At 35.4% G+C, this 20,648-nt stretch overlaps 1 protein-coding gene across 2 annotated transcripts in view; it reads right to left on the reverse strand.

The window, feature by feature from the left end:
* The window catches only part of CDH8 (cadherin 8), a 395,613-nt gene that overhangs the window by 62,901 nt on the left and 312,064 nt on the right, over positions 1-20,648 (reverse strand). For both annotated transcript variants that reach the window (XM_065925450.1, XM_065925449.1), the window contains 2 exons: positions 19,514-19,635; positions 5,874-5,991 (listed from right to left, as the gene is read on the reverse strand). In XM_065925450.1, the coding sequence (XP_065781522.1) occupies positions 5,874-5,991; positions 19,514-19,635 (240 nt within the window). The remainder of the gene's footprint in view (positions 1-5,873; positions 5,992-19,513; positions 19,636-20,648) is intronic.

Below are 20,648 nucleotides of genomic sequence, written 5' to 3' on the forward strand. Positions count from 1 at the left end.
TAAGATAACTTCAAGGTAACTAACCATATGCCAATTTATCTCTTGTTTTTTCTCTTTCAAAAATCTTCAGAATTAGAATTCTCTATAAGAACCAGAAATGATTGCTAGCAGGTTGATAGCAAAGCTCTGAATCAATTCATAACTCTGAATAGCATATGGACAACTACACATATCAGTGTATGCAGTGTATCTAAATTATATCCATAGGAATCAGCAATCTCAAAACTAAATTGTTTTCCATAACATACACTGGCAAATATATGCTGTGCTGTACTATGTATGACCAGAGCAATAATTTTAGGCTTATCAATTTTTGCAAAAGAAATTCTTAACTTCTGAGGGTACTCCTGTATTATGACTTAAAAAAAGAAAAACAAACGTACAAAAAAAGATATTTGGAAATGATACAAAATAACAAGAGCTTTATAAAAACTACTTAAGCAAAGAAAATCTAGTTTTCTGAACCTAACTCTACAGCCACACTCAACTTGGAAGTGCAGATCTGTTATCTGTTTTTCTTAACTTGCACATCGTCTTTAATTACAGTTTAGACGACAAAATGAAACATAAATGGCTTTTTATCAACGAAACATTGCTAGAAGCATAAACAATAAATTATGAATTACTGAAGCAGAAGCTTTTTTGGATCATGTATGCATAATGCTATTCTGCATATTCGGAATCCCAGTTGCCCCTTCTGTTTCATGCAAATTGAGCATTACCTTTTATGATTTAACACTGAGGAAAAATGCCTTGCTTCATATGGGTAAAAGCTAACACCATATATGAAAAAGCTCTCTTATCAATGTTTGATGCTGTGGAAGTCTACTGTGTGAGCAGAGGGGACAGGATCACCATATTGGAAGCATGCACGGATAGGTATTCATTATCACACTCACACAAGCAAACAGTGTTCACTTGTTGCTTAGGTATGGTTGCCAGAGTAACCCAATAATAATGAGTCCACTGTCGCTGAGGGATGGAGGCTTTTGTAAAGAACACTTGAGGAAAGAGATGCTATTTAGGAAAGTCCTCTGTTAGTTTCAAAGCAGCTTGGTGTAATGGAAGAATTTAATGGGACCCAAGGTGGCCAGAAAGAGGACAATCGGCTTACCAGGGTGGTCCTCTTTGCTGTGTGGATCATCAGGAAGGCCTTTCAGGTCTAATTCAGCCCAGATGAGGTAGAGTGTCTTAAAAGGGAGGAAAGAGGAACTCTGCCTGGAAACTTACCTCCTGAACACAGGAGAGGTGTTCCTGAGGATTCAGTTGGAGAGAGGGTGGAGAGCAGAGGACCAGCTCGGGCTGGTTTAGAAGGAGGGAAACCCACTTCCAAGCAGTAAATTTTAGTTTTGGGACAAGAGGCTTCTGAATTAAGTTGGTATTATTCAAAAGAGCAAAGGAAGACTGTGGCTAATTTTCCAGCTTATACAAAATGGTTCTTGTAGAGTCTGTTTTGGGAGGTAGTAGATGAATTTAAAACAACTTGATATGCTAGAATGGAATGTCATCTTAACAAGTTGGAAACTGGAATTAGCCTTTGTGAGGAGAAAGCTGAGTTTCATGTTGGCAAAGGAGAAAGAAAGAAAGAAAGAGAGAAAAAGCCTGCATATTTAAAACCACATCCAGGAATCCCAGCGATTTTGTGGCTGGTAAATATCTTCATTCTTTCCCTACCATCCCATCTTCCTATTTTTTCCCTTTTATGTTTCTTTGATGATACCCTTTAGACGGCAATGCATTGCAAAGCATATTAGTGAGGATCATGGTTTTCACAGCTACCAGACGAGGCCAATTTTAGAACTACTGTGCAACATTCAAAAATCAACAGAATTAAAGCTGCAAAGAGACCTGTTTGAGAACGGTAAACCAGAAGAGATGGAACATAGTGCGTGTGTTTAGGAATTAATGGATTCATGTAAATAGGATCTTGTCCCACTTCATGATGAGTACTTTTCTATGTACCAGACATTGGGATAATAGCTCTGTAAGCCATCAGTTACTCATATCCATCAAAGCACACCTAAGGGGTAGATAGGTGGTGTTAGCCTTGGTATCAGAGATGAGAAAATTGAGGCTTAAAATAACTTCTCTGCAGTCAGTATTCTCACAAGGAAGGTTTCTAGAGGATCAAAAGATGTGAAATACATAGTTAAGTTGGCCATTGAGTTGAGATGGAAACCCTGCCAAACAAAACATGAATTATACTCTAAACAGGTAACTATGGAATGTATATTGAGATAACTGAAGGTACACTTATTTCAAAGCTCCAGTCAGCATCTCCATTATCCAAATTAATTATCAAAATCATGCCTTTTAGAGTGAGGTTCTTGCTAATAGAATTTTGGTTAATGAAGAGTCATCAAGAAGAGACAAAAACAGTGTCATCAGATACTCTGGTTTCCCCACTGTTTTTCCTAACCAGTAGTCTAATCAACCTATAATTGAGGCCAAGTCTATGTCTTTCTTTCCCACAGACTCTCTTTAGGGCAGAGTTTTTTGCTCTTCTCATTACGCTACACATGTGATTCAAATATTTTAGTAAAGATTCCCATTTTTCCAGCTAGCTTTCTGGCAATTTCCATCGAATCTTCTAACTTCAGTGTGCAGGCTAGAGAAAATCATGCTTCTGTCAGCCTCAGACTTTCTGCATTCAAGATGTTTCTGTATCTGGGGGAAGTTCATTTATCTTCCCTGACTTGTTACAGTTAATTGTTGAGTATCTTCCATTTTCACAATTAGGATGGAAGTCAGTACTAAAGTGCAGTCAGTCACACTCCCTTTATTTATAAACTCATCCAACTGGAAGATGAAGAAAACGATATCTGGGTCTGTATAACTGAGAAGATGTAAGTTGTTGTGGTTGTTTAGTGTGTACATGTGATGAGTGACTCATCACATTTTTGACCTTTGTTTTCACCTTTATCTGTGTTGAAGTTTGCTTTCCTATTCTGGCAGGAATATAATTCTCATATATTCAGAAAGAGAATTATTTGTGAAATCACTCAACTGCATAAGAGACAAGAGACAGTTAATTTCTATCTCATTTTGTTTTTGATTATGAATTAGTCAGCTGAAAATTGCAGAAGGACCAAGCTATATGAGAGGAGAGAAAGATCACAGTAAATTCAAACTGAAAGACATACTGCAAGTTTCTTAGAAAATGCCAAATACTGAAACCATCTCCCTTAAAGATCCAGTTAATAAGAGAAGCCATCCACCCATCACTTATGAATTTGACTATGTTGCCTCTCTCAAAATATTAACCCTCATCTGGTGGACTGGGACTTGTAAATCATGATGCTCTCGGTGGAAAAACATCAGCTATTAACCAGTTTTAAAGTCAATTTGAAGAAGAAAAAAACCATTCTGAATATGAGTTTATCATTTGATTTTCTCATGTTTCAAACATAAAACATATCATAGTTTTAGAGTAAATGATGTCTAATATTTGAATTTTTTTTTTTTGGTTGTTTTGTGTTCCCTTATCATCTTAAGGAATGGATAACAGGCTCACAAGACATCATCTTATCTACCTTCTTATCAATGTATCTCCAGCATTTTAAATCTGACAACTTCTTTCCATTACTTTAATGATTTCTACACATTAAGAGTAGACAAATTGTGGTTTATTTCCTATTTTCTTAGAAACTATCCAAAAAAGTAAAACAAAACTCAATGAATTTCTGATCTAGGAAAAGAGAGATAGTGTATAAACTTGACATATCTGTTCTAAAGACCTGTGGGTTCATGATTTATTCTATGGAGATGTTGAATATTTGGATCCTAAATCCAAAGTCACAGAGAACATATGTCCTAGTTTCCACAAGACAGCCCTGGTTTATGGTTTTTCTAGGCATAAATATAAATAGCAACCCCTTTCACTTTAAAAAAAAATCCCATTTGGAACAATAAATTATATGGTCACTCTTTACAAAATAAATCAACACATCATTTTATATAAACAATCATGGCACAGAGAGTGTTCTTTCTCTTCTGAGCACTTTTGTGACACCTAGCACTCTTTTTTTTTCTTGCAATTATTTCACACATTGTAAGGTAAGTCAAAACTTAAGTCGTATTTTCTAGTTTCAAGAGAAAACATAACCCACATATCTTTAATATTTTACTGCAAGTTTTACTGAAATGTGTGATGGGACACAAAGAGCTTTCCTAGATGTACAAGCTTCTACTTTGTACTAATTCTATAAGTTTGAGAAAATACTTGAAATGCATTCACCTTAGGACTAAAATCTCATCTTTTAAAGGGTTTAGGGCATAATAAATATAGTACAAAACCACACTTTCACAGGCATGCAGTAACAGCCTTTCATTCATCCAACACATGTTTTTGCAGTATCTTTGAGCCATACCTATAATGGGCATATCTTGAATTGCAGAATGCATAGAAAGCACCAAGGAGCTCAGAACCTGGGATGGGAAAACATTTCTTCACAGAGAAATTTTAAATGTAGGACATTTGATATGCAAAATAATGACTGATACCTGTTAGTTCACAATCAAAGTAAGAATTGCCCACACTTTTGCATAGACTGTCAGCTCAGTTTGGAATTTCCAAGGGGGCTCTCATCTTAGGCATAGCCATGTGACTTCCGCAAAAAAGAAATGTTGGCAGAGTTACCCAAAAAACAAAAACAATGTACTTGGATTAGAGCTTCTAATTAAGGGAGGCTAACACATTTAACTCCATCACTGAGGAGAGAGACCAAGATTTCGTCTCCTTAATGTTTGCAACAGTGTAAGCCAGCTGAATGAGTAATATCTATATAACAGCTTTCTCATTTCCTTTTCTGTAATGCATTCATGATGCCCAAAGAAACAAGTAGCATCTTGTTAAAAGGTAAGGCCAGAATACACTTTAACAAGGACCATATATGTTATTTCACTTCATAAGCAAAGTTTTATCAAAATTCACTACCTCCTTGAAACAGAACAAAGCAAGTAATCCAAATGCCATGAACCAGATTTTACTCTTCCAATTGAGTATAGTTTTTTTTTATATAGATCATTCATAAATCTAAACAAATGCCTATAATAAAGCCAGAAGGCAGACCCTGACAACACATTTATTTTGTTAATCATTCTGTGAAACATCTGAAATGAAGACTTAAATACATCTGAGCCAAAATAAATAGCTAAAAATCCTTGTTAAATATACTGCAGCTTAGAAAAGAAAAATGTATAGATGAGATAGACTTTTAAAAAATGATCTATGACCTTCCTGAGTAATAGACAATAGTTAAGGGAAACGGTTAATCTGAGATTGGTTCTTAACAAATAATGAAATGGATTAAATGTTCTCTGTGAGTAAAAGACTTAACAATAAAATCAGTTCATATTAGCACCAAAATAACACTGATAAGGAGTGTCCTTCAAGAAGGATTTTCAGATCTAATTGCTGTTGTCAAAGTTGGTACAGGCTTAAAACAAATACCTCTAATGTGTACCCACAAAGCAGGCAAAATTAGAATAGGCTTTCCCTAAAGACTTGGTAAACATTCAATTAAAACTTAACAACTGCAAAGTATAAGCCAGCTCCTCCTCTATCAGATATCTCAGTATCTTAAAATTACTGGAATTTTCACAGGGTTTAAATCTTTATTGTTCATTTCCTATAAGTAAGGTGATTGAGGTACTGCCTGGGATAAAATTAACTTGTACGGTCACAATTTCCACATGTATTGTTTGAAAAAGAGGAAGAGATGCAATTACCATGACTTTAGGCTGATAAGCTAAATTTTAACTGCTCATAGGTGAAGAAAAAATACTGTGCTGATATTTTCAGTGAAATTATGAAATCACATCCTATTTTCTGATGTATATCCTATCCTGTTTCCCAATGCTAATATATTTACCTTCATTTTTCTTGATGGTAAAATTCGGATTGTTGACCATTTCTGGAAGAAGACTGTATAAGAAATAATGTCCATTTTTGGGATCATCTTTGTCCATGGCACTCACCGTTTGAATGACCTGTAACATAAAACTTGACGTCAGCATTTCTGATGACATCAGAGGGCTCGCATTGCCTTTAAAAGCTGAGTGACATTCCTCTCATGGAGTGATACTTTGGTCCAAGGAATCTCTTCCATTTTCTAAATTGTTATGGATGGTTTGTGCCACGGATAAGGAGAAACATTCATCACTTTGAAACCTAACTCTGATAAGTTCATGAAAATTAAGGTCATTACCTTTGTGTCCATTTATTATCTGTGGCTTGAAAAAGCAAATTTCAGGGTATTTGAAAATATTTTCATTGGGCATTTAGAGGTTGCTTTCCACTTCGAGTATAGGCGGGCTTCTAGAATGAAATTTGGAATCGTACAGTGATTGTAGTGTGGCTTCTGGGAGGATGTTGGAGGTAAAGGACTTACATCTTGAATCCTCACAGCTCCTCTTTCATTTTGCTGATTAGGCTCTAAGTGCCAAAAAGCATGTTCCTGGACACAAACATCACTGCCACACACCTTTCTGAAGAGTTGTGTCTTCTGTTCCTTCCCAATAATGAATACTGTTTTTAAAGTTAGCGGATAACACATGCAAACAATGCTTTGGAGTGTATCCTAGATGAATGAATTATAGGGCTTAGAAGAATTACCACCATGCAGAGCACTGTTTGGACAGATACACATACTCAGAATCGGTGCCAGTTGAATGTGCTTATTTCATTTGCAGAACTGCATTCACTTAGTGCTAAGTTATTCCTTGGGATGTCAAGAGAATTCACTTAATAATTCATATTTATAAATTTGTGATATTAATCACTTCAGTATGAAACACTGAGCAACAGCTAATGGAGTAAAAATGATAGCTTATACTACTACGGTAAATAGCTACAAAATAATTTCTGCCAAAAACATATGCCTACGAAGCATGACTGTCAAGGAGATATCTGAGTTACCATCAAAAATTAACACAGAAATACTTTCAGGTTTGTGAAATTTAGAGAATACAATTTGATGCCTAACATGTCTGTTTGAACAATTATGTTCTATTCAACTTTGATGGTATCATTAAAGAGAAAAAAATTGGATCACTTTTGTTTTGCAAAAGATATCATTGCCTTGGACTTTATTGCCTACATAAGATGAGAACCACAATTTAAGAACATTTTCAATAGCTGTGGAGTTTTGCATTGTGATCATCCACATGCTATATGGTAAGCAGTATATCAAGGTTATTTCAGGCAGAAATGAAATAACTTCTCTCATTTTCTATTTCTCCATTTTTAAAAAATGGAACATATTCCTACTTGGTAGGTGTTTCACTCTTGTTAAGTACCTTGTGAAATGTCTTATAATTTTACTTAGCTTGAGTAACAGAAAATAGCACAAAATATAAATCATGGATAAAACAATGAGATAGCCATTAAGGTGATGGACTTCGAAATAAAGCCGCCTTGATAGAAGTCATAATCTCATCCTTTACTAATTGCATGACATGGAGGGATTTAACTCTTTTTGAAACTCAGTCTTCTTGTATTCCTAAATTTTAAATGAAAAAAATAGTTTTTTTCATAGGATCCTGTTCTTTAGGTAAATTCACATCAATTTCTTAATATGTTGTCTGGTTCCTAGTAAATGTTCAATGAGTATTAGTCATCATCATTATTATTGACTAACTTTTGTTAAGGTCAATACCATTTTTTCATGACATAGCACCTTGATAAGTGTAACAACTTTGATATTACATGAACAGGGCCTCACTTCTATCAAATTAGGTGGGAAAGCAATTTTATTTACTATATCTAAACAACTGGCATATTTGCCTTGACATTTAAGGGCAGAAATATTCCCTGGGGTTCCAGTTTTATAAAGAAGGGCAGAAACTCTGAAACCCAGATGATTCTTTTATTATAGACAACCTACACATACAAATATTGAACAGAATAATTTTATAGGAGCCTTCTTGTAGGCAGTTATGAAGAACGGGGGGTGGGGGTGAATTATTTGTGAGTGCATGTAGCATCATCTTCTTCCTTTACCCAGTTTTGTTTCAAAAGACTTCTATTCCCAAGTGCACCTATTGAAGTAGCAATTCCTAAGTGTTTGAGTACATGTGAAGAAGATCAAGAACTTTCCCTGGTGGTCCAGCGGTTAAGACTCCATGCTTCCAACCCCAGGAGCATGGGTTTCATCCCTGGTTGGGGAATAAGATCCCACATGCTGTGTGGCATGGCCAAGAAAATATTTAGAAATGAATAATAATAATAAAAATAAGAAGAATAAATGAAAAGAGGATTTCTTGATATTCTGGGGTGGAAATCATTCAAATTTAAATGCATTCTTGATGTGTAATTAACAGATAGATCTCCTACAAGCAATACCATTCTTCATATTTCTAAGTCATCTTCATAAAAAAGACTCAAACCTGCTGGTAAGTGAATATACATGTTAAGCTCTCACAACCAAAACAAAAGAGGCAATAATTTAGCTTACCTGAAGTAAATGAGTGTAATTACCTGTCATACCAACGTCTCAGAAGTTTGGTCTAAATATTACACCTGCAATGAATATTTTCCCACCGTTTACTTAAGCCAGGAACTCTGTAAGACATGCGATTTCTTGAGCTTGTTGAACCAAAAACTCTTGGAATAGGGCCTAGAAATCTGTGTTTTAAGCATTCTTCTTGGTTCTGATGCATGCTTAAGACTGGGATTACTCTTTTGAGTCAAGGGAAATGATTGGTGTCTATATGTCCTCTACTATTATTCATTAGGAGAGTCTGTCCTGTCAAGCTCATATCAAAAGCAGGACACGATGTGTTGAGGAAAAATGTGGTGAAATGATGAATCTTTAAATTATCTTCCAAATATCTTATGAACTGGCTATGGTTAGGACTTCGGTTTAAACCATTTTTTACACTTCATTTATTTTTAATGCAGATGGCCTGGCTGGTCATTTTCTCTTAAAGGAGATGCCTGGTAGATCATTTGGAGGACTTTATGCTATTAAAATGCATAAAGTTGCCCATGTTTAAAAGGCTGAAATCTTCACTGATGTAATAACATCTGAACACATTTGGTTTTAAACAACAGAAGAAGAAGCAAGGAAGTGCACCTCCACACAAGCAGATTTTATAGGCATACTGAGCTGATAGCAAATGAAAAGTGCACACATTTCCCACTGAGAGCTTCTTAGACATCAGTTGATTTTTTAAGTAATTGGAGAACTATTTCATGAAAATGATATAAAAATTTTGGAGGGGTTATTAATTTGTTCATAAGTGATGAGTTGGTGTTTTTCCCCCCTCTCACTGCTGTTATCGATATTACTATTGATATGGAGTATACCAGCTGTGTATGTCATACATACATAGCATTTCGTTTAGGGGACATATGTATAGCTATGGCTAATTCATGTTGATGTCTGACAGAAAACAACACAATTTTGTAATGCAATTATCCTTTGATTAAAAAATTAGTTTTAAAAAAGTATCTAGTTTAAATACTTTCTAGCAATAAAATTAGGATGGAGTTGAAAAATTAAATTCTTGATAATGTATTGTGGATTAATTTCAAAGGAATCTAAAAACTAATATACATCTCATCAGAAAAACAAAGCATATCTGAGGTCAGGCATAAGGAAATGAATTTGCAGGTTATCCTTGGATTTCCACAGGAGCAGACTCTGACTTGAAATCAAATGACTTTTCTAAGGCATAAAACTGAAAAAAGAAAGTTTTTTGAGAACTGTGGGCCATATCATAAATCTGACTCTTGAGAAAAATGATTCATTGGTAATCAATAACATTAAATCTCAGGTTATAGTAAAGCAAACCTCAGATTGCTCTTATTAAAACATTTTCTTAAGCTTTAGTTTAGACTTTTATACTAACACAAAAATATTTTGAGTAGCACAGTTTTGCTGTCATTATTAACTTTTCAAAAGGCAAGCAGCCAGCAAACAAATACATTTCTGGTCATCTGATTGGTTAACAATCTTAAAATCCTCATGGAATCTATTAGAAAATCCCCTCTGAGTTTCTGTAGGTATTATTCATTGATTTGTTCTTAAGTGATGAGTGGGGTTTTTTTTCCCCTCTCACTGCTGTTCCAAAAGTATCTGACATATGGTAGCTATTTAATAAGTATTATCTGAATGAATAAGTGAGTGGATGAATACATATATCATGTCAGGCATGCTTTAACATCATCACTAATTCTTATATAACCTTGAGAGGTAGACATGAAGAACTCTAGTGCATCAAAGACATTATGACATCTGATTCCAAATAATTTGGATAACAAACTCCTACATCCTCCTGCCCGTGTCAGGCTGCCTCAACATCTTCTTGGCGTTCATACCTTCTGCACATGTACTTCAGTTAAATTGGGGCTCAGACCTCCAATACACCGGATAACGTAAGGATGAACTCATCCACCCTTGCTACCTATGTTATTTATTTTATGAGCATTAAAGATCCCTTTTTGATTTTAAAGGTGGTAGAAAGTGAGTGAGTGAGGAGACATCCAAGGAAGTACAGGAAGGACAGGATAGTTTTTGGCTTTCCATTCATTCTTTGGCCTACTATTGATGGTTTTTATCAGTGTTAACATTCCTGAAATACTAACTTCTAATTTCTTAGGTTGGGCTTCTCTATGGCTCTGTGGTAAAGAACCCACCTGCCAAGCAGGATACATGGGTTCAACCCCTGGGTTGAGAAGATCTCCTGGAGTAGGAATGGCAACCCACTCCAGTATTCTTGCCTGGGAATCCAAGGGACAGAGGGGCCTGGCAGACTACAGTCCATGGGGGGTCACAAAAAAGTCCGACATGACTTCACAGCTACACAACAACAAATTTCTTAGATCAGTAGTTTTCAAATTGAGGGAGGAAAAAATGAAACATGAAAGCAAAATTGTAAGAAATTATTTATATATGCACTTATATGAAGGGAGTATCTGTAGCTTTTATCAGGTTATCATTGGTATCTCTAACCTAATAGAACAAAACAAAATAGCTAAGAACCATGCCCTGAAAGAGTGATCTTTGAAAATATAAATTATGTCTACAAGAGAAATCACTTTATGCCAATGATGATGAATTGAAAAAGGAGGAAATACAGGAATTTGAGAAATTATGTTAAAACCCACAGGATGACCCAATTGTCCTCAGTTATTTTCAAAACTTTGTAGCATAGTTTTAAATAAGTACTGTGCATATCCATTTATTGGATAGTTCCTGGATACTTTTTTTAAAAATAATTTTCAAGGCAATCCAATTTTTACCAAGATTTTTCTTTTACTCCCCAAAGTGTTTTCTTATGTCTTATTTCTTTGCATGAATATACCCTTGTCTTTAAAAAGCACTAGGTGGCCCTTTAGAGTATGTATCTTAGAGGTCTGAACTACAGAAAATACAGCAAGAAAATGCAGATTAGATTGTGTATGTTTCTTTTAAACACTTAGTAAAGTCCTCAGACCTCTGGGTAGACTTTTGGGACCTGTGCCTTCACTAACCCACCATAGAACTTCCAACATTTTTGTTTCATTCTTTTTCACTCCCCTTTTCTTTACTGAAACTGAGTTGACATAAAATGATACAAAGCAAAGACTCTTGAAGGATGCATTTATACAAAGTTTGAATTTTCCAGTTGCTCCTGTTTTTTATTTTCTTTTGCTGGTCCCTGCACATTTCATGTGAATTTTGTATACCTCTGAAATGATTAATATTTATTTAAAAAAATTTCTCCATCACTTGCTCTGTTTTGAAAACCTCATTAGTAGGGCAAAATTCACTATTTTCAACATAGTTTAGAAGTCTCAACTTGCTTTTTAGGCTTATCTCCTCTCCATCTTCCACTATATAACTTCACAGGAATATTTCCTGATGCCTCATGAATATCATAAACATTACTTCCTAGGCTGAAAATGCAAGCATAATATTGTTTATTCTTCTGAAGCAAGATTTTTCCAGCTGAGTTCCATTTACCCCTTGTTTTATAGTTTTCTGTGAAGGAAATTCAATGTTTGGTAAAGGCCAAGGACCATTTGGTTATAACACACTGGGGATTCATATGTATTTATTAATACAAAGGGATCTTGTAGTTAAACAAAGTCAATACGAGATAATGTTGTTTAACTGTTTAATACAGTGGTTCCCAACCTTGTTGGGGAAAACATGAACATACATACAGACACACCACATATCATAACATTTACTGACACACTTTACCTGAAAGTGCTTCTCAGGCATTCCCTTTAAGACATGCTATCCTCTAAAACCCCACATGAGTCTTAAAGTCCTGGAACCCTCTTTAATCTCCTTTTGAAGGTGTTGTGTCTACATAGCTTGGTGGTTATAGCACTAACTCCATTTGCGTCTCTGCCCTTCTGATAATGCATCAGCTCCTCTCGGTATAAAGTGAAGTGAAGTGAACGTTGCTCAGTCATGTCTGACTCTTTGCGACCCACGGACTGTATGGTCCATGGAATTCTCCAGGCCAGAATACTGGAGTGGGTAGCCTTTCCCTTCTCCAGGGGATCTTCCCAACCCAGGGATCAAACCCAGGTCTCCCTCACTGCAGGCAGATTCTTTACCAGCTGAGCCATAAGCGAAGCCCAAGAGTACTGGAGTGGGTAGCCTATCCCTTCTCCAGCGGATCTTCCTGGCCCAGGAATTGAACTGGGGTCTCCTGCATTGCAAGAAGATTTTTTTACTAACTGAGATAAAATCTTGCCCAATTTATGTCACTAACACAAACCCTAGGGATGACAACCTCCTGATGATTACTGTCAAATTCACTTTCTTCAAAAAGGTATGCTCATCACCATGGCTTCCATGAACAAATAAAAACAAGCATATGCATGTGGCCACCATGCTTCCATCTAAATTCTTATTCACTAGTTTGAAGGTTGAAAATAAAACAGAGTAATCATTCAGTAACACCTCAAGATGTGTAAACAATCCTTTATACCATTTTTTTCTCCTGTGGATCATTACTTATTTAGGTGAGGGGCCAGAATAAAGCCTGTGGATTTGGATTCATGCAAGAGGGGCAGTCAAAACATACAGAGGCTGCAAATGTGATTTCAAAAAACATTTAGATTGTATGTGGTCCTGTAAGTTGATTCCGATGTACTTGAACAAAATATATTATCCCATAAATTCATATGGGGAGAAATGACGTAGGAGTCTTTTCTTTACCCTTGACAAATATAAGACTTGTAAGTTATCAGAGGAAGAGTTACTCCAATATAGGGCAATAGATTGTCCTAGCTTATATTGACTCATTTAGGGATTATTTATAGTGTTTTGCTCCAAATCAAAGCTCATAAATATATAACAATAGCAGCAATAAAGCCAAAAAAATTCTAATAAATATTTTGCTATTAAAATTATGAAACTAGTTAAAATATGTAGTACTAGTTATTATAGTTATTTACTGAGCACTTGATATTAAGCTGGATATTCCTAAAATATGTTTAAACTAACAGTAGACCCAAGGTTACAAAACTGGTAAATGGCAGATCTATGACTCAGACTTAGATTGTGCTAGTTTCAAACCTTCAAAACTTCTGTTTTTTTCACTTTGCTTTTTTTTTTTTTTAGCTTTTACCCTCTGTCAAAATTCCACTCGAAAAGTTATGCTTCTATTAGTGACTGTCTTGAAATGTTTTGTTACATGTGTCGTCTTCACATAGTTTTATGCATTCCACTGATTTACCATCTCCTTACTCCACCCAAAGTAAAATGAAAATTGTATTTTATGCATTTTGTTGAGGCTATCAGTTTCATCTGTTCTAAAATCAATCTTCTCTCCCTCTTGTGTATGCAGATAGATCCTGAAAGATGCCTTCTGGCAGGAAAGTTAAAATTAAATCTTCTATATTTATTGTTTCATGAGTGTTATAAAATGCCATAATTTCACTTCATTGTTTAACATTTATTAGAAAAAGACCAAAAGAAACTGAATATATATATATAATCAGAGTAGCAAACTCATTCACTGCTGCTGTTTATCAAGGGCTAATTCTACTTTCCTTATTATGTAGAATGCTTTTGAATAGAGTGTGTTATTGATCATGGGAGTTGACTTTTTTTTTGAAAAGTGCTCATTCTTGATCAGAAGATTATTCTCATTACTGTTTTTCTAAAAAGTATGCCACCCTGGCAACGGAATTCCAAACTCTGCTCCTTGGGAAGCATTGTGAAATCCTAGAAAGTATAGGGACTGGGGCACCTTCAAGAATAGACTTTGAAGCCCAAGTGTCTTACGTTTCATGGGTGTGGATGGACTCTTACTCTTTTCTCAGCCTCAGCTTCCATGTCTGTAAAATGTCTTTACACCACCAACTCCAGGCAGAGTGGTGGTGAGTGCCTTTTAGATGTCTGGATGTATTACTGGATGCGTGGAAGCATGTAGCCTGCCAGTCCCCTCTCTCCCCCTTCACTGCAGCACAGGCCAGGCTACCATTATCTTTTGCAATTACATCCTTCTAGATGCTCTTCCTGTTTCATTGCTCATGCCCACGTGTGTGTGTGTGTGTGTGTGTGTGTGTGTGTGTGTGTGTATTTTATTCAAACATAATACTCTTTTTGTCCAATGTCATCTTTTCTTATTATACTCTTATTAAACTTGCTTATTACCCTTATTATTCTCAGCCACAGATGTCTTCAGTTTTTCCAACACACCAAGCTTTTTCTCCCTTCAGGATCTTTGCACAGGCTTATCCTCTTGGCTAGAAGACTTCTGCTTTCACTTCTTGTATGACTACCCTCTCTTTTTTTTTTTTTTTTTCAGTTTCAACATAAATTATACCCATTTAAAAAGTAACTGTCTTGACAATGCAACATAAAATATCTCTGCTTTTTCTATACTCTCTTCTGCCCAAGTTGTGTTAGTGTTTTATTCAGCCTAATTTTTAAAATTTATCTTATTGATTCATTCTATCCTTTTTATTATCCCTCTTCCTCATTCAGTTCCATTGGAGGGAGCACTTTTTTTGTTCTTTTTACCTTGTTTCCCCAGGAAATATTACAAAACTTAGCATCCTGTAGATGCACAGTAAATATTGTTCAATAAGTATATGAATAATTTTTCATTTATGCCTGTGAATAAAACAAGTGTCTCAATGGTACTATCTGAGAAATTAATTATTAAAATATTTGTCACTGCTAAATTAGAATGATGATTCTAAAATTTTGTGAATATCCATTACATGAAGAGCACTGGCTAGATATATATCTATAAATATGGGCTATCTCTTTTTCTTTAACCAGTGATAGTCCCATGATAAGCAAACTTTTGCCTCAGTATTGGTCAGAGAGAGAAAGGATTAAAAGAGATAAACCAAAGTATGTTTTTAACCCAGACATAATTAACTCAATGCTAAATACCACATCTTGACTTCTACAGATGATGATGCAGTGTAAATCATATTCCACTAGATTTATTTATAGTAACAGGGAAGCTCCTTTCTGAAAGGAAAAAAAAAAAAAAGCACTGAAAGGGTCTGTTGTTAACTAATTCTCAAATGATAAATATTCTCTGAGACTTTAGATTCCTTGACTCACATTTCATATTTTCAGTTCAGTCCCTGTGTCACTGAACCGTCAGGAGCAAACTATTCTAATTCTGTATGTATGGTAAGCAAGAGGTAAGCATCTAAAATAAAATCCTGGAAAGACCCTCTTGAGGAGATAAAATGTAGAACAGACTTATGGAAGCCCCTTTGGCCATCACTGGCCACCGATGTTCTGTAACTTTCATGTTTGGTTCTGAGTGTGGTGGTATCACAGTGAAGGAAGATAACTGGTTTCTTCTGGTGGAGCTGTTACCTGGTCCTTCACCTTTCCCGTCAGAGGTCCATTCTCCTCAGACAGAACCTGGTTTATCCCCGGCTGACTTCTCAGTACTTGATAGATGTTCCCTATCTCTGGGGGTATGTGTCCTTTTTAAGGGATCTTTTCATTAGGATAGTTCCATTTCCTCTTATCTCTTCAACTTCCTTTCTGCCCAGAGAACTTGAGATATTTTCTTGCAATTCTGTCATTTCTAATTTTATTGTGTCTACCAGAGAGAAAACTCTATGTTGAAAAAGACTGATGTTTGTCTGCCACTAAATCCCCAGTACCTAGCAAGTTCTGGGGCATATTAATAGTTTGTATTCAATAAGCATTTACTGACTGACCAAAACCTATTAAACTATCAGATACATACATTTTCAGTCATATGTCTCCCTTTCTAATTTTGAAATCCTCAGCTCATATCATCATTTCTGCTTTGACCATCAAATAGGAGTAAGTAGAGAGAATCTTTTTATTCATTCTGTTAAAACTGAGGGCCAAGTAATTTGTAGATGAGGATATCATGGCAGTATTAAATTGCAGATTAAAAATATATATCACCTTATAACTTTTATCTTAAATTACCTGTAGCTATTTGGGGGAAATTGTTTTAAATAAGAGTAACTAGCTAGTTACTATGTTTTAAAGAAAAGTAACTAGTAATCAGAAAATACCACATTAACATTTGACTTTGAAATGGAGGGATTATTTAAAAGGATTCTAAAAGGAATTCTCATTGATTTTTTTTTTTTTTATATAATATGGACTGTGAACTCTTTTCCTCTGTCATGGATGGTCATTACCCTCTTAAGGGAACCAATTCAAGAAAATGTCATCTTTTACTTCAGCATCATGAGAAGGTGGTAGAAAGAGACAGGACTCCCAGCTCTACTTTCACAGTGAGCCTATAACAATTTTAGCACAGGTGTACCATGAACTAGGGATCTATGCCTAGACAAGAGGAAGGTGGTTTTCCTTTCTTTTTCTGTATTTTAGACTCTGTTTAAATGAGTCCAGTGGAGAACAGTCAAGTGCAGTAGCATTCTCTTGTGTTCATGTTGCAACTGGTTTTCATTCTGTGAGATGTTTTAGAAACCTCTTTACAGAGGGTCACCCAATGCAGAAGGTTTGTTACAGATTGGGTTTTTTTGATGTCTTGTGCTTGATTATTGCTAATGATATCCAGCTGCATCATCTCCCAGACAGCAGACCTTAAATCCATATCTTCCAGGTAAACCAGACATTTCAAAGTCACCTGCACTTCTTTCTCTGAGGCTGTTATAAAGCAGATATTAATTGTTGAAAAATATGGAGATGACTGAGTTTAGTGCTAATTCAGTTTTTGACTTTTTTTTGGCATGAGACTGTGATAATTAATATTCTAATTTCAAAATGAGTCATGTGATAGGATGAAACATGATGGAAAGTGCATCCGTGCTGAACTTATATAAGTGAACACTATTTAGTGTGGATAACAAACATGAATTCTTGAAAATGTTAAATATAAAAATGAGATATTTGAGCCATTAAAAGTGACCTGGGAATGATGTAATGAATCAAACATGAGTTCTGACTAGCACAAAGGATTCAAGGAATTCAGGAGCTATTTAAACTGTGTGTATCAACCAGTCAGCCATATGTTCAAAAAATTATGCTGAACAGACAAATATCTGATATCTTCATGTAAATATGAAGTCAAATAAACATGCCTAAACTTTCATCTGAGGATAAGATAGTGCAGTGTACACACACAACAAACATTTTTTCACAGAGTCATTCATTTTGATTTGCAAAAATCATAAAACAAAGAATCGACTTTTGTTTTTTATTTTGATCTTGTATAGGAAAGGTGATGAAACAGTGCATTTTTTTTCCCCTGAGGATTAAAAACTGCTGAGGAATCATTAAAACCTTGGAAACAGTCAAAATCCACAAGGTAAACCTCCATATTTCAGGAGGTCCAAAGGCATGCATGTCAATATCACAAGTGAAGCCAATGTGGAATTTTTGAAATATCAATGCCATTGACTCTCTGAACTTGTGTGATGAGTTTTGCATGAACAATGTAGCTTTATTCAAATTCTAAAGCATTTGACAGTTTCTATATAATCAAAAATGTCTGGCATAACTCTGTGATTGGCTACATCACCCAGCAACAATCTGGCCCACACAACCATATCCTGACTTTGCATGTATTTTGACCAAACTCCCTCCATCAACTCCATTCACCACCTTTAGCTAAATGATATTTACTGCCATGTATATACACTCCATCCTCAAAGGATCACAAATAAAAATGCTCAAAGGATAAGACAAGTAGAGGGCAGTTCAACATGATGAGATTAAGAAACACTGAAACTAATGTTAGAGTAGTATTTCAAAAAAGAGGTCACCTTTGCCTTGGCCTTTGGCTTATCACTGCTGAAGGTAAATATTTTGATTATAACATATATGATACCTAGTATTTAAAATTGATTTTATTATTAAAATATTAGCTTTTAACTTATGTGCAAACGCATGTGTTTGTGTCGTATTTCAGTGGATGGAAACAATGCTAATCCTTCAGAGAGAGGAGAGTAGTCTGGGGAAAATGTCCACTGTTTTATAGGGGAACAGCAACTTGATCTTCTGCAATAAGTACATAAAACTATACAGCCACAGTGCAATTCCCTTCTTAGGTGGAAAAAATCTGACTCTTGTCAGGTAAATGCTTGGCAAATAGTAAGTTGCATTCCTAACACCCACATGAGGCACAAGAATAGTTGGATTAACAACTCCAATGTCATGCTGTCAGCTGCTGTTTATTTAAATTAAAATGTCACCATCCAGAAATAAATTAGGAAGTTGAAAAACGATAAATTTCTTAAACATACAGTACTTTGGCGCCTTGTTAAAATAAATCTATTACATTTGTGGTTTTTTTCGAACTTTACATAGACTATTTGCATTATGACATTCAGAGTATAACAGATCTCGTTTCTGCTATTGTTTTCTTAACTCTCTCCCTCTCTCCCACCCCTATCTCTTTTCCTGCCTCCCTCTCCCCTTCATTCTCCCGTTTCCTCCTCCCCTCCTTCCCTCCTTTCTTTCCTTCCTTCCTTCCTCCCTGTGCTGCCACTATCTTATATCTATACTATATAAGAGAGGTTAAAAAAAAAGTTCCATCAATACACATCAATACACAATTATCAGATGCTTTACTTGCATGTCTAAAACATGTTGTTTGTCTTATGTCTATCTAAATATAGCTACACCTAACAGATTTAAAAAATGCACTTCCTACAACTGGTCTTCCTAGGGTTCCACTATTATGTGTTATTCCTACCTTTGATATGAAACGAACATGCCTTCCCCATGGGCTTTTTTCCCCTTCACTTCCTGTCATTTGAAGGTTTAACATTTTGGCCCCGTTACTCTAAGACCTCCCCTGTGATCATCCTTATCCCGAGATATTTTAAGATCTTTTTTGGCTCCGGGTTCATGGCACTGTGGGCCATTCCTTTTCAGGAGCCAATCTGGTCATAAGTCAGAAGAGAACAACATCTTGGAAAGAAAAATACTCCCTCTCTTCTCCCATGTGGATGATTCTTGCCTATGACTTTGCAGGTTGCAAATGATGCAAATGCACTCTCTAATGCAGGTTAATCAGATATGAGACAGTGGTATACAAACATATTCAGCATTAACAACATGGAGATATTTACTTGGCCGGGTTTTCCATTTTCACATAAAAATGCCTCATATTCGGATGCGAATTCAGGGGCGTTGTCATTGACATCCAGCACTTTAATAGCAACAGGTACTCGGGATATCTGACTGTGGTTCCCTATGGGAAGGAAAAAATAACATCAGCATTGAGGATATTGCATTTTAACGTGCAACTCAACTTTCTTCTCGAAAGCCTGTGTGTCTGTTTCAACTTCCCTTAATTAGGGTGTTTTCAACATGGTTGATTATGGAATCTGACCATTCAGCAAGGAAAAATAGCAAGCGCTTGGCTGCTTTAAAAAAAAAGTATAAATTACTATTCTAAACACCATTTGCTGGAGCTTAGCTTGATAAGACTGTTTCTGAACAAATTAAAAGAGGCTTCCTAGATGAAGAAAGCTTTATTTTATTGATAAAGCCCATTGTATGAAAGGAAAAATAATTCTAAGGTTTACCTCTTTGTTTATCTTGGGTAGAACACAGCCCATTTTTGCACTATTATTTGTTTGACTGACTATATAATAAAGATAAACCTCAAAAACCCAAAAACGGCTAGAACCACATTAACTGTTGAGAAGGTATCTTTAATAAAGATAAAGGGGATAATCTTAAAGATAGGGAATCATATCTTATATGAGTTTTATTTTGTACTAAAAATTGACCCTGGGATCTTTTTGGATTAGATAAGCCAAGTTATTTTAATATTGTCATTTTCATAAAGATTTTCATCAGTGTAAACAGATAATAATCTTTTAATCTTTCCATGTCAACTCCAGTAGCACAGAACTTAATGCATAATCCTTAATCTTTAAGTCCTTAAATTTAAAAAGTTATACACAGACAAACACACACATGCATGCACAGAAATAAGGTTCATTAATACATTGCTAACCTGACCACATGATAATTTTTATTTGTAATAAATGCAATACTGTTTGACTCTGACTGTACCATGTAATAATCTTTTGATCATGTGTAAATGACACAGAATGCATTGAAAAATGGAGAATTATTTGTGTTTCTGTGGCACTGAATATTTATAAGCAAGTCGAGAGAGGATAGATCTTTAGCTTTTGAATATGAAGAAACAGACTTGTATTTGATATATCAAACTCTTCTTTCTGACAGCTG

The sequence above is a fragment of the Muntiacus reevesi genome, chromosome 2, assembly GCF_963930625.1.
Source record: "Muntiacus reevesi chromosome 2, mMunRee1.1, whole genome shotgun sequence".
Classification (NCBI taxonomy): domain Eukaryota; kingdom Metazoa; phylum Chordata; class Mammalia; order Artiodactyla; family Cervidae; genus Muntiacus; species Muntiacus reevesi.